The sequence below is a fragment of the Talpa occidentalis genome, unplaced genomic scaffold (assembly GCF_014898055.3).
Source record: "Talpa occidentalis isolate TD23 unplaced genomic scaffold, MPIMG_talOcc4v2.1 talOcc4.7, whole genome shotgun sequence".
NCBI lineage: Eukaryota > Metazoa > Chordata > Mammalia > Eulipotyphla > Talpidae > Talpa > Talpa occidentalis.
Genome location: NW_023605083.1, coordinates 61,184,387 through 61,196,716, shown reverse-complemented (window position 1 = coordinate 61,196,716; position 12,330 = coordinate 61,184,387). Strand labels below are relative to the sequence as shown.

The 12,330-nt window shown below is 41.6% G+C and overlaps 1 protein-coding gene across 1 annotated transcript in view; it reads left to right on the top strand.

Moving 5' to 3' along the window:
* The first annotated feature begins 125 nt into the window (after nt 1-125).
* Nucleotides 126-12,330, top strand: part of TMEM245 (transmembrane protein 245) — a 53,228-nt gene continuing 41,023 nt past the window's right edge. The window contains 4 exon segments of the mRNA XM_037494215.2: nt 126-227; nt 230-721; nt 10,183-10,300; nt 11,971-12,072. Of these exon segments, the coding sequence (XP_037350112.2) occupies nt 126-227; nt 230-721; nt 10,183-10,300; nt 11,971-12,072 (814 nt within the window).

Here is a 12,330-nt window from a genome sequence, read left to right as displayed (position 1 = left end):
TAGTTCCTCAAAGTCCTCTCAGCGCGCGGCGGCCAGCTAAGAACTACAACTCCCACAATGCAGCGCGCCCCGCGTCTCGCCCGGCGCGCTCAGAACCGCCTCTTGGCGGCGGCGCCAGAAGCACCATGGCCGACGACGGCGGCGGTGGCTCTGCCGGGGCGCCCAGTCCTCCGGGCTCCCCGAGCCGGGCGCCGCGGGCCCCGCGCGCTGTCGGGCCGGGGGCGGGGGCGGCGGGGGCGGCGGCGAGACCCCGCGGGCGGCGGTGCTGGCGCTGCGCTTCGACAAGCCCATCAAGCAGGCCTTCTACAACACCGGGGCGGTGCTGTTCGTGTGCCTGTGCTGCGGCGCCGCGGTGCTCGTCTACTTCATCCTGGAGGCCTTCCTGCGGCCGCTGCTGTGGGCAGTGCTGTGCGGCACCTTCCTGCACCCCTTCAAGAGCTCGCTGACGCGCCGGGGCCGCCACTGGCTGCAGCGCCTGCACCGCGCGCACACGCCCATCGTGCTGGCGGCGCTGCTCCTGCCGCTCTGCTTCGCCGACTACGGCGTGGAGGCCCTGGGCGAGCAGGCGCTGCGCCGCCGCCGCCTGCTGCTGCTGCTGGGCGCCGGCGGCCCGCTCCTCTACGGCCTCTACAGTATCGGCAGCTACCTGGGCATCCAGGTGCTGCTGGCGTACGTGGGCGCCCTCATCTGCCGCGGCCTGGACTACTTCAGCAGCCTGTGGGTGAGTGAGCGCCCGCGGGCCTCCGGGACCCTGCGGGCACGCCGTGCCCGCCTTCGCCGCGCTCCTGGGTCGATGGGGGCGCAGCCCCGCAGCTCCTTCTCCCGGGGCGAGGGCGAGTAAAGGGCCACACCTACGCGGCAGCGTCCCGTCTCCGCGGTCCTTCCCACGCACCTGGGCAACTTGGCGCCCTTCCCTCCTCCCACCTGAGAGAGGGTGGGTGTGGGTTACAACAGTCTCGGCTCCTCGCCTGCTTCCTGATAGACCTTATGGGGTCGCCTTCTCTGGCCGGGAAGCTCTTGTTCCGCTTTGCAGGTAGGGGGCTCCGGAGCCCTGGCTGGAGGACTGGAGTTACTCCTGGTGGAAGGGGTATTCCTGACTTCTGCTCGCTTGGGACTTGTGGAATTCCGAGCTGGAAGGGACCTGCGAGGTTCTACTCCAATCTATCAGCCTCCAGAGAGAGGAGGTGACTTCTTACCAGACTAGGGCTAGTTAGGGACAGAGGGGGCAGTTTGACCTCAGTTTCTCAAGTCTTGAAACAAAGCTTTCTGCCTGGTTGGTGCTGCCACTTTAAGTTTAGGTGATTTCGATATTCTCTGAGCAAGCACCGGGTGCTGAACACCCTCCCACTTACAGCTTTTTTTTTTTTTTTGCGGGGGGGAACTGCTTATGTTGTGCTGGACTGCTATACACAGCACATCTCCAGATTACTTCAGCAGGCTACCTAAAGGAGAGGTAGGTCTGTGATTGTTGGAATTGACCCTGAACTTATTCTTAGAAATCGGGGAACTTTTGAATTGGAAGGAATTTCAGAGATAATTTAGTGACACATTTTTAACTCGGACGAAACTTTACCCGTAATTATCTAAATACTTGGGGACTGTTACAAACAAGCAGATATTTAATGCATGGTAATTCATCAATAAATAGTACCATTTTAAAATAATTTTACGGGCATCCCCGGTGGTGCAGCGTGTTGAGCGTTGAGCTGTGAAGCTGTCAGCAGACTCTGCAGCGCGGGTTCCATTACTAGCTGGTCAGGGAGAAACCCACATGGCGCGGCAGACCTCTCCTGCCTTGCCTGCTGCTCCCCTCAGCAGTGTTTTTGGTCCCTTCCTCTGTTCTGCTCCCAGCTCTCTCTGGTGAATTTACTCACCCTCCCGCACCTGTGACCTGTACCCCAGTTCTTGTATAAATAAATAAATCTTCTAAAAAAAATAATTTTACCCTGCCAGTAGGTGCTGTACATTTGTGGCAAGCTTTCAAGACTCAGTTGCCCGACTTTGTGCCAACCGTGTTTGGCTGGGCATTTACACAGGAAGGGATAGGTAACTTTGGGTGTTTCATTAGAAAACTATTATCCTTTCTTCTCTTTGTTGTACACTAATTCTATTAAAGTTCTTTTCTGTTAAAAAATAAATAAAATACAAACTTTATTCACTTCTGTCAGTGAAATAAAGTTCCACACACTTTGACATCATTAACTTGCAAAATAATTCCCCATATCTGTCAAGCAGGGCTTTGACTTGGCCTGCTGATAGTAGTAGAGCGATGATTGGTGTCAGACTCCTGTCTCATTTTGTTTTATCAATACCACCTCTCAAAGTTAAGTATTGATTATGTTGCTAGGTACTGGATGGTGAGGGATTTGAAAAATGAGTAAGATACAGGCTGTCTTAAAGGGCATATAGCCATAGGTGAGCATATTCTCATCGAGTGGTCTAACAGATAAAATCATTACCCAGTAATTTTGGGCTAGCAACTTATGGCAGGGTTTAGGGGAGCACCTCAGCCATTATTTTGGCATGCTGCCTGCATGTGGGACAGCTAGTGGTCAGACAGAAGCCTTGGCCTCCAAGAGTCTGAGCTTTTTCAATTTTGATAGGATGGATATGGAACAGCCCTTTTTCTTTTTCTTTTTTTTTTTTTTTTTTTTAAAGATTTATTTATTTATGCACACAAGAGCTGGGGTACAGACCAGAGATGGGGGGGGGCGGTAAGAGGATTCACCGAGACGAGTGACAGAGTGGGGAACAGAACAGGCAGAGTGACCTAAGTACACTGCTGAGGGGAGCAGTGGGTGAGTCAGGAGAGGTCTGCTGCACCATGTGGGTAGCTCCCTGGCCGGCCGGGGATCAAACTCGTGCTGCAGTGGCTGCAGGATTGCTTCATAGTGTGGTGCTTAACCCCTTGCGCCACCAGGGAGGCCCTGAACAGCCCTTTTTCAACTCATAGAGCTTGTTGGATTGTCAGGTGGAAGTAATCCTACAACTGTCAGATCCCCACCAGTCTTCAGAAGAAGTTCCCGAAGCCCAGGGAACATGATTGTCCTAACGTCACACAGCTTGTGAACAAATCCACTGCCCACATTTGTGGAGTTCTAGTTCAGTGATGCTCTTCCTTTACTTTTTTGTTTCACAATTTGTTTGAATTGATTGAATGTTGGCTAAGAAATATATATATAAAGACATGATTCCTGTCCTCAAGAAATTTAGTCTTGTCAGATTCAGACACATAGATTCTGCTAACATTTTTGACTGTTGATACTACAATTTATTGTAAATTGCTGTAGGTAAGACCAAGTAGAATAGCCACTAAATTGTAGAAAATTAGATAAGAATGGCCTAATTATATGAATTGCGAAGTTTCATGCTAGAATAAGAAGTTGAATACATGGTAAAATTGTCATAATTAGTGGAAAGCAGGGCATTTCTGTCATTTACTCTCAGTGGAAAGAGATGGGGAAACCAGTCCTTGTGAAGAAGTTCCTACGGCAACTCAGTGTATGTAGCTTTGGATTCAAAGCTCATCTCTGTATTTTACTTAATTAATTACCGTTGCATGGATAGTAGATGAGCAGAATAAAAGGACCAAGATAATAGGCTAGAAGGGGTGGAGGAGGGCAAGCCAATTAATAATTTTAAAAAGGCTTGAAATAGCTGCTTGTTAAGGGAAGGGGCAAGGCAGAAGAGGAGGGGTGAAGAACTCATTATAAGAGACAGTATGAATTAATTCCATGTGAGCAGGGAGAGGCCGAGAGGATAAATTGAAAGAGTAGGTCCCAGAAGTTGATGTGAGTTTGAGGAAAGCAAGGCCTGCGGTTGTATTTTCTTGAAGCAACACTGGAGGGGGGCGGGGGTGTGAGTGGTTGCATGAGGGTGAGGTGTACCTGGAAAGTAGAGTTGAGTCCTTAGCCCTCAACCAGAAGTGCTTATTAAGGCCTGACGGGAAGTGAGAGTAGGTCGTGTAACCAGGCAGGGGGCCACACTCTACTTTTCTGTCTTATATAGTTCATAGTGGGTTTGGTTTTTGTGATTCCAAGCACACTGCCTATTACACAAAAATACTCTATGCTTCCCAGACAACTTGTAAATTTGAGTATCCTGCTGAGGAGAGGTATAGCTGGGAGAGGCAGAGAAAAGTCACGTTTACACAGTCACATTTAAGCAAATCTACATTTTGGAGAACTGACAATCCATACCTTTGAGATCCAGTTTTTGAGGCACTGTATTAGGCACTTTCATGCATGTTATTTCATTGGCAACAATCCTGTGATGTAGGTGGGAGGATTTCATAGATGAGAAGGCTGTTTTAGAGACTGATCTGTTCATTCTATTGGTAAATGGTGTTCAGTGGACTTAGCGGTTGAAGTCGCTTTGTTCTCCAACTCTGTAGTATTAATCTTCAATAAGGATTTCAAAAAGTTTCCCCCTCAGTGTGTTGTGTTTAATTTTTTTAAATTTAATTTTTAATATAAATCAATTTTAGTTATTAGGAAACAGAAGAAGATCAGAATTGGACTAATCACACCTGTTCAGTTACTTCCAAGTGCTGTCTGGTTTTCCTCGGTAGTGTTTTCAGTACTGTATTTTCCCTTGTTACCAGTATACTTTGCCAGTCCAGTTCCTCCTCACCTCAATTTCTTGGGTTACGTCAGTCTCCTAGTTCTTTTCCTTAAATCCATTCTTCTAACACCATTCTACTTACAAGTGAAAGATGAAGCATCTATGGTACAAATAATCCTTTTTAAACAGTTCAAAACATTTTAAAATATTCTACTCACTTAGTAGTTGATTTCTAAATACTTTTAAAAAATGTCATCTGTTGTACCAACGATGCACTCATGTCACTCAGTTCTTAAGAGTTCTGGCGACTCCTCCTGTGGTAGGGTTGTCAACTTAAAACTGAAAAGCTAACCCTTTCCCCCTTCATTTTTCTTGGCTGGGAGTTTTATTTCCTTCCCTTGTTGACTTGTTAGAAAATTCAAAGACCATTCACAGTTTGCAATGGTAATAGACTTATTTTCTCCATTTTATTTATAAAGAAGCATAGGTGGAAAGAAGAGTGGATGAAAGATGAGAAGAGCGTAAGTTGTAAACTAATTCCAAGAGTACTTTGAGACCTTGGACACACCAGGACCCTCCTCCAGGCTACTCAACCACAGTGTGCTGCTAAGTGAGGGGTGAACTTGGATGACTTCTAATGTTACTTAATGTTCATATTTACGGATCCCAAGAGTTTGGCAGTATTGCCAGCAAGACTCTTAAGCACCTTAAGAGCCAGCCAGACCACTTGTGAACCTTTTCCTGGATATGCTTTTGCACTGGCAGCAGTAAGGAGAGCCCAGTGTTTAGTTTCTTTGCCAGTTAAAGATTTTTTAGAGGCATGTTTTTTTTTTTTTTTTCCCCCCATTTATTTATTTATTTATTTAGTTTGTTTGTTTGTTTTGTTTATACATGCACTGGGTACAGTCAGAAGCGCGGGAGGGTGAGAGAATTCACCAGAGCCAGAGCAGGGAGCAGAGCAGGCAGAAGGACCGAAGCACACTGCTGAGGGGAGCAGCGGGCGGCAGGAGAGGTCTGCATGCCATGTGGGACCCTCCTCTGGTGGCCGGGGAGCAGCCGGGGATTGAACCGGCGCTGCAGCCGCTGGCAGCTTCGCAACCCAGCGCTCAACTGCTGCGCCACCTAAAAGGCAAAAGATTTATACCACTTGAAGATAAACCAGAGCATCCAGTTAAAAGCTTTTTAAAGTAAAAGATTCTTGATTCTATGTTGCCATACCATAAAGAGAACAGAATTCAAAAGCTGTCTTAGAGGGGAAGAAAGTACCTGATGCAAACACTGGTTGGGGCCAGGGCTGTGGCTCCAGAACTTGGCAAGAAGTCTACTCCTATAGTCTCTCTGTAAAAGACATAGGAAACTATGTTGCAGAAGTATGCAACAGAAGCAAGGCAATTGTTTTTCAGACTAATTCCCAAATGGCAATAAATAGAACAGTCTAAAAGGCAAAGCCTACTTAGGTTTTATGAATTTAGTATTTAATCATAGTATTTAATCAGAAAAATATGTCTTAATGAAAGGAAAATGTTATGTATTTGCTTTACTTGTAGTGCTAAATGTTGCCAGTTTTTATGCAGCATCTTAAAGAGCATCTAGTATACAGTGGTGCTTGAAAATGAGTATTGAATGTATATAAATTTTTTTTTAAAGATTGATTTATTTATGCAAGCACTGGGTACAGTCAGAAGCTCAGGAGGGTGAGAGAATTCACCAGAGCAGGGAGCAGAACAGGCAGACAGATGGAGGACACTGCTGAGGGGAGCAGCGGTGCAACAGGAGAGGTCTGCGCCACCATGTGGGACCCTGGCCTGCGCCTGGGGATGGAACTGGCGCTGCAGAGGCTGCGGGCAGCTTCACAGTCCATTGCTCAACCGCTGGGCCACAGGGGAGGCCCTGAATGTATATTTTTGAAAAGGAAACATTGTTTTGAAGAATAAGTTTGGAAAAGTATGCCCTCTTGTTTGTGAACTGTGGCTCATTGGTTTATGCCTAGAAAAAAATTTATTCTTGAACAGGTTGCTTAGAAGTGAAACTTACGCTCTGAGATAGACAGAAATCATGCTGCTAAGGACATACTTTTAGGAATTCATATTAGAAATTAGGTATAAAATTTAACGCACAAATAACTTATTTTTAGTAAGTTGTTCTAAAGAATATTTAGAAATTAAAACAATTTGAGTAAAACATGTTTATATAAATCACAGTTTAAACAATGTAAGAAAGAGTTTCTATGGTGAAAGGGAATGGTTGGCTCTGCCACATATTGGTATTTATTATTGTTAACAGATAAATAGCCTTCTGAATTTGTTTCTATGCCTATGTGAATATTACAGTTTTTGTTTTTTAAGACACATATGTATGTGTGTATATAATTCTGCACCTTGCTCTTTCATTTATCATTGTATCGTTGCTCAGACACTTTAGTGATGGTAATTTATTCTATAGAAGACTATGATTTGTTCGAAAAGTGTATCATTGTTAGAGAGTTTATTCTCACATTGACATGAAATGTGCTACTTCCTAATTTCCACCTATTATTTCTATCCATGGAATCACAGAAAATAAAGTCTGTTTTCTTCCCAGATGACATTTCCCAACTATTTGAAGATGGCTATCTAATCTACATATTTCCTTTTCTTTACTAAGGGAAGTTGTTTTTCCCCTGCTACACCTTTATCTCCTATGTTGTAATTTCCCTTTCTGGATTTTATTGCTGATGTGATTTGTTGGTGCAGTATTCAGTGAAGTAATCCCTTTCCCTGATAATAGTACTGTACTGTTAATAGTAGACGCTCACACCAGTTAATCTACTCTTGATTCATACTGAACTGAAAAGTACCTTATATGTCTTCATTCTGCAGTTAAATTCTGAACCTGAAAGCAGAACTTTGCATTTTCTCTATTACATTTACTCTTACTTGAATTAGCTCATTATTCTAGCTTCAGGGTATCTTTTTGAGTGGCTTTTTAAAATCTCAATTTTTATTGACTTCCCAATTTTGTATATTCTACAAGTCTGGTTAGTATGCCTTCCTTCTAGTCTTTTTTTTTTTTTTTAAGATTTATTTATTTATTTATACGTGCACTGGGTACAGTCAGAAAAGCCGGAGGGTGAGAGAATTCACCAGAGCCAGAGGGGAGAGCAGAGCAGGCAGACTGATGAAGTACACTGCTGAGGAGAGCAGCGGCGGCAGGAGAGGTCTGCACGCCACGTGGGACCCTTGCCCGGTGGCTGGATATTGAACTGGCGCTGCAGAGGCTGCGGGCAGCTTCGCAACCCAGCACTCAACCGCTGCGCCACCAGGGAGGCCTCCTTCCTTCTAGTCTTTTCACCTAAATTTACTGTTGTTACTTTTAGGAGGGTGGGTCTATACCCTGTGTGGTATAGCACCAAAGACCATCCACTTGCTGAGGACCCTTTTTTATTTCAACAATTTGTAGTTGCCAAAATTGACTATTTTCCTTTATGAATAGTAGAGCAGCTTTGCCTTTTTTTTTTTCTTTTCTTTTCTTTTTATAGTACAGAAAGCATTTTTCCTTATAGTGAAGAAAGCATAACCTGGAGCCAGATTCCTGAGTTCTAATCCTGGGTCTGTGACTTATTAACTGTGTGTGACCCTGGGCAGGTCACATCCCTGAAGTCTATTTTGTCATCTGTAAAATGTGCAGGACAGTAGTACTTATTTCCTGGAGCTATAGGAGTTAAGTGACTTCATAAATATGAAGTGATGGAATAGGGCTGGCCCATAGTGTTATAAAAATGTACCTTTATTATACTCAGATCTTGTTCTGAATTTTATTGTTATATAGCAAGTATTTTGAATTCCCAGAATTAACAATGAATTCCCAACTTTATTGTTAATGCAAAACTATTTTGAAATCCCACAGAATTCCCAGTGTGGTTCTATAAGCTTGAACTTCTCTGAAGCAACTATAGTCTTATGCCTAGGTCTTAAGCTCTCCTTAATATTTCATTTACTAGAGTTACTTGAAGAAGATTATTTTAATATTCTTTTCATTATAAAAGAATTATTGCCCCCAATTAATTGGTGGTGGATGGTGACTGGACATTTGGTGGTGGGTGTGGTGTGATAGAACTGAGGTTAGAAACTGTATACCTGAAACCTATATGGCGTTGTAAAACAAACATCTAAATAAAAAGTTTAAGAAAAATTAGTGCTCATTAAAGGCAATTTGGAAAATATAGAAACAAATAAAGGGAAAAACAAAATCTTACCACCCAAATACAACCACCAACTTCTTAGGGCATTTCCTTTCCCCCATCTTTTGGTAGACGGAATCCTATATGTGTTTCTGTTTTTTGCTTTTCCTTAATGATCTATTCAGTATATTTTAAATTATGCAGTCTTTGATTTAAAAAAATCTTTTTAGTGGTTACATAACATTTTATTGAGTGAATCATGTATCACTAAACCATTTCTCAGTTGTTGAACTTTTAGGTGGTCAACTTACCATTAATCTAAATTGCACTTAATAAGCTTCTTTATGTTTAACTTTTTTTTTAGCATTTATCATTATTTAGTTAGTTTCCAAAAGTGAATTCTCAGATCAGGTGCTATAAACAACTGTGAAGACCTGAAGACTATTTTTATTGATAGATAAGATCAAAATAAAATGAGGTAGTTTTTTCTGTCTTTTGTAGTAACCTTGTCAGTTCTTTTTCTTCATTCTTGGAGTTAGTGGTTAGTGTTTAAAATTCTCTCTTTTTTTTTTTTTTGGTTTAAATTTGGCTTTTTTTTCAGGGTTCAGATTTTTAAAATAAATTCTTGGTGCTCACATTTGTTCTGAATTAAGTATTTCTTCCTTCTTTTGCAAATGTTCTGTTAAATCTGAGCTACTTGGAGAGTTCCTGTGAAGGCTTTTTCAGTCTCTCTCAATGCTTTGCTAGAGTCATTTAGTTCTAGTGTGGGGAGAACTGAGGAGGGGTCCCTGGCCAGTTCTTCTCCAGATTTGCTGTTTTATCTACTGGTAGCATTTTTTTTTTTTTTTCAGCTGTACTTCTTCAGCTGTGCATATAACTGGACTAGATTCTAACCATCTGTTGCCTAAATTATTTCAGGAGGATCACACTTCAACTGGCTGCCTTCTTTCTAGCTTCTACACAGTTCTTTTTGTGGTAACAAGAATATTTCATAGGCTGTAATGGAATTGTTTAACCTGATTCTTTTTGGAAAACTTTCCTTTTTTTTTTTTCTATTTGTTTCTCTTCTAGAAATTAAGCTATAGGAAAAAAAAAAAAAACTAAGAATCCCACAAGATTAAGCTCTTAATTTAAGTTCTTGGCTTATAAATTGAATATTTTATCATACTATTTTTATGCATGCAATCGTTTTTGAATTTAAATATAACATAAAACTATTTATGTATTTTTGTTAAGTAGTTATTTAATAGTTTTTACTACAGGTGATTTCAAATGCCTGCTTATTTCAAAACTTGATTTATCTAAAGAGAGGCGGAAAACCTAGCCACAGTCCTTTTAGCACTGTACCAAGTGTACTGTACCCAGAGCTCTGAGGCTATCTAGATACAGTTTTTGTACAAATTGTAGGTTTACTTTCATGTGTATGTATGTCTTACAATTGTGTCTATATTTCATTTAAGATCTGGACGTTGGTAGTTGGCTATGTGTTGACTGTTTCATTCAAGTGGAATGCAAGCACTGAACGCTACTTGAGAGCAGTTTCAATTCCTGTCTGGATTATATTGCTTTTTCATTTAGGTGGGTTCCATTTTCTAAGTCTAGCTTAAGGTCAGCAAAGGCTGACCATGTAAATGGAAGCGTTACATGTTTCATTTTTAATTCTTTAAAATAATCTTCAGAAAATGTTCTGCATTAATCTTTCATGAAAATGCTTTGCTTTAACATGTCTATCTTTTAATTACATTGGATGTTCATTTTCAAAAGGTCCTTTAAAATAGGTATATATCTTAAAAAGTAGATTATTGTGGCCAGTTCTGAGTGTCTCACTTGAGGGTATAGATGAACAGTCAAGAATAGTGAGAAGGGTCCAAGACCCTGTGTGAGAAATGTTAAAGAACCTAGAGATGATCACCCTGGATAATAGAAGGGCTACTGGACCAAGGAGGAGGTGAAGGGAAGGAAACATGGAAACCTGTTTCTAGTATTTGAAGTGCTGTCCTGTGAAAACAGTGATTTAAACAGATCTCTATAGCCAGGAGGGAGAGAGGGCAGAGCAATGACTAGTTTCAGAGACCAATCTCTGCTCACCATAAGGATCCTAAGTGTCAGCTGCTCAAAATAATGAGTTGCCTGTCCCTTGGGACTTCACTGTTAGCCAAGTGGTTGCTTGGATGTTGTAGTGATTTTTCAGGGACCTTTTTTCTCCAGAACTAAGTCTATGGCAACATTAAGTTCTAATTAAAAAATAAAATTCAGTAACTCAAAGCAGTAGATAGCCTATTTAAAGTAATTATAATTAATTAATTAATTTTATTTTCGCCTCCAAAAGGGCAGGTTTATTATTTAAAAAAAAGAACGAAAGTAAAGGACACTTGCACAGACAAAAGCTGGCAGAAAGAGCTTCCTCTGAAAGGGACAGGGTTATGAAAAGAAACACCTGTAATGTCACAGCTGGGCAGGAGAACTGTGTTGAGAAGTGGTAGGTTTAAGAAAGAGATGCTTGCTTAGATACAGGTGGGCAGGAGATCTGCCCTGAAGTCATTTTTAGAGCTGCATGTTATTTAAAATAAAAAGCAGAACTGATTGAACATATGTCTCTGCATAGAGTCTGATGTTGAACAAAGTGTTGCTCTCATTTTGTTCACTTGGAATGTTGGAGTTATTATCAGCAAGATATCTTAATGTCTGATGTGACTCATTTTGAAATTGGGGCAGGCAGAGGAGGGAAGCAGGCAGCTATGTCCATGAGACCCTAGAAGAATTCTGGGGACTGCAAATTGCCATGAGGAGGCATCTTATCCTTGGCCACTTGTTAGCATGCTTTTCGCATCATAGACTAAAGGACATCCTGCCTGTCCTTTGGGTCATTGCCTCCTTTCTTGAGAGAGTTCGCACCCAGTAGCATTTTCAGGAAATCAAGTTTTTGCCTGACCCAGGTCATTCTGGGGCTAAATGGCACCTTACGGGGTGGTTGAGTAGTATGGTTTTATACCCTGCATGTGCTTTAGAATGGATTCCTTAAGTGATCCAAACCTCTTAAAGATAGGCTGGCACATGTCCAATCCTGTAGACCAGGGATCTCTTGAGAATAGGGCTTCATCTGGTCCAGTGATTTTTTTTTTTCCCCCTGTGAAACAATTTTGCTATTAACATGTATGCCAAATTTTTCTGTCAAGCTACTAAACCAAGTCTTTTAAAGACAAGTTTTTATTTCACTAAAAATGTTAATAACTTTTAATAATTTGCAGCATCCCTGGCTGGCTCATGGAGAATTCCAGTATTCCTGGTTATTGTTTTCCTGATATCTGTGGGCACCCTCTATGAAAAACAGAATGGAAAAGAGCCTCCTGGTAAGAAATAGGGCATTCTATTAATATTACTCTTGAATCATTTTGGAGAGTAAATTTATTTTAAAAACATGTTATAGTGAAATGGTTTTAATGCAGTTTAAAAATCTGACATTTTTTGAAAAGAAAATAAATTAATTAAAATATTTTAGGTTGCTAAACCATGCCCTACTTACGTTTTTGCTTTTTTAAAATTGAAGTATGTCATATAACATAAAATTAACCACTAACCATTTTAAAGTGACATTTAATACATTTGCT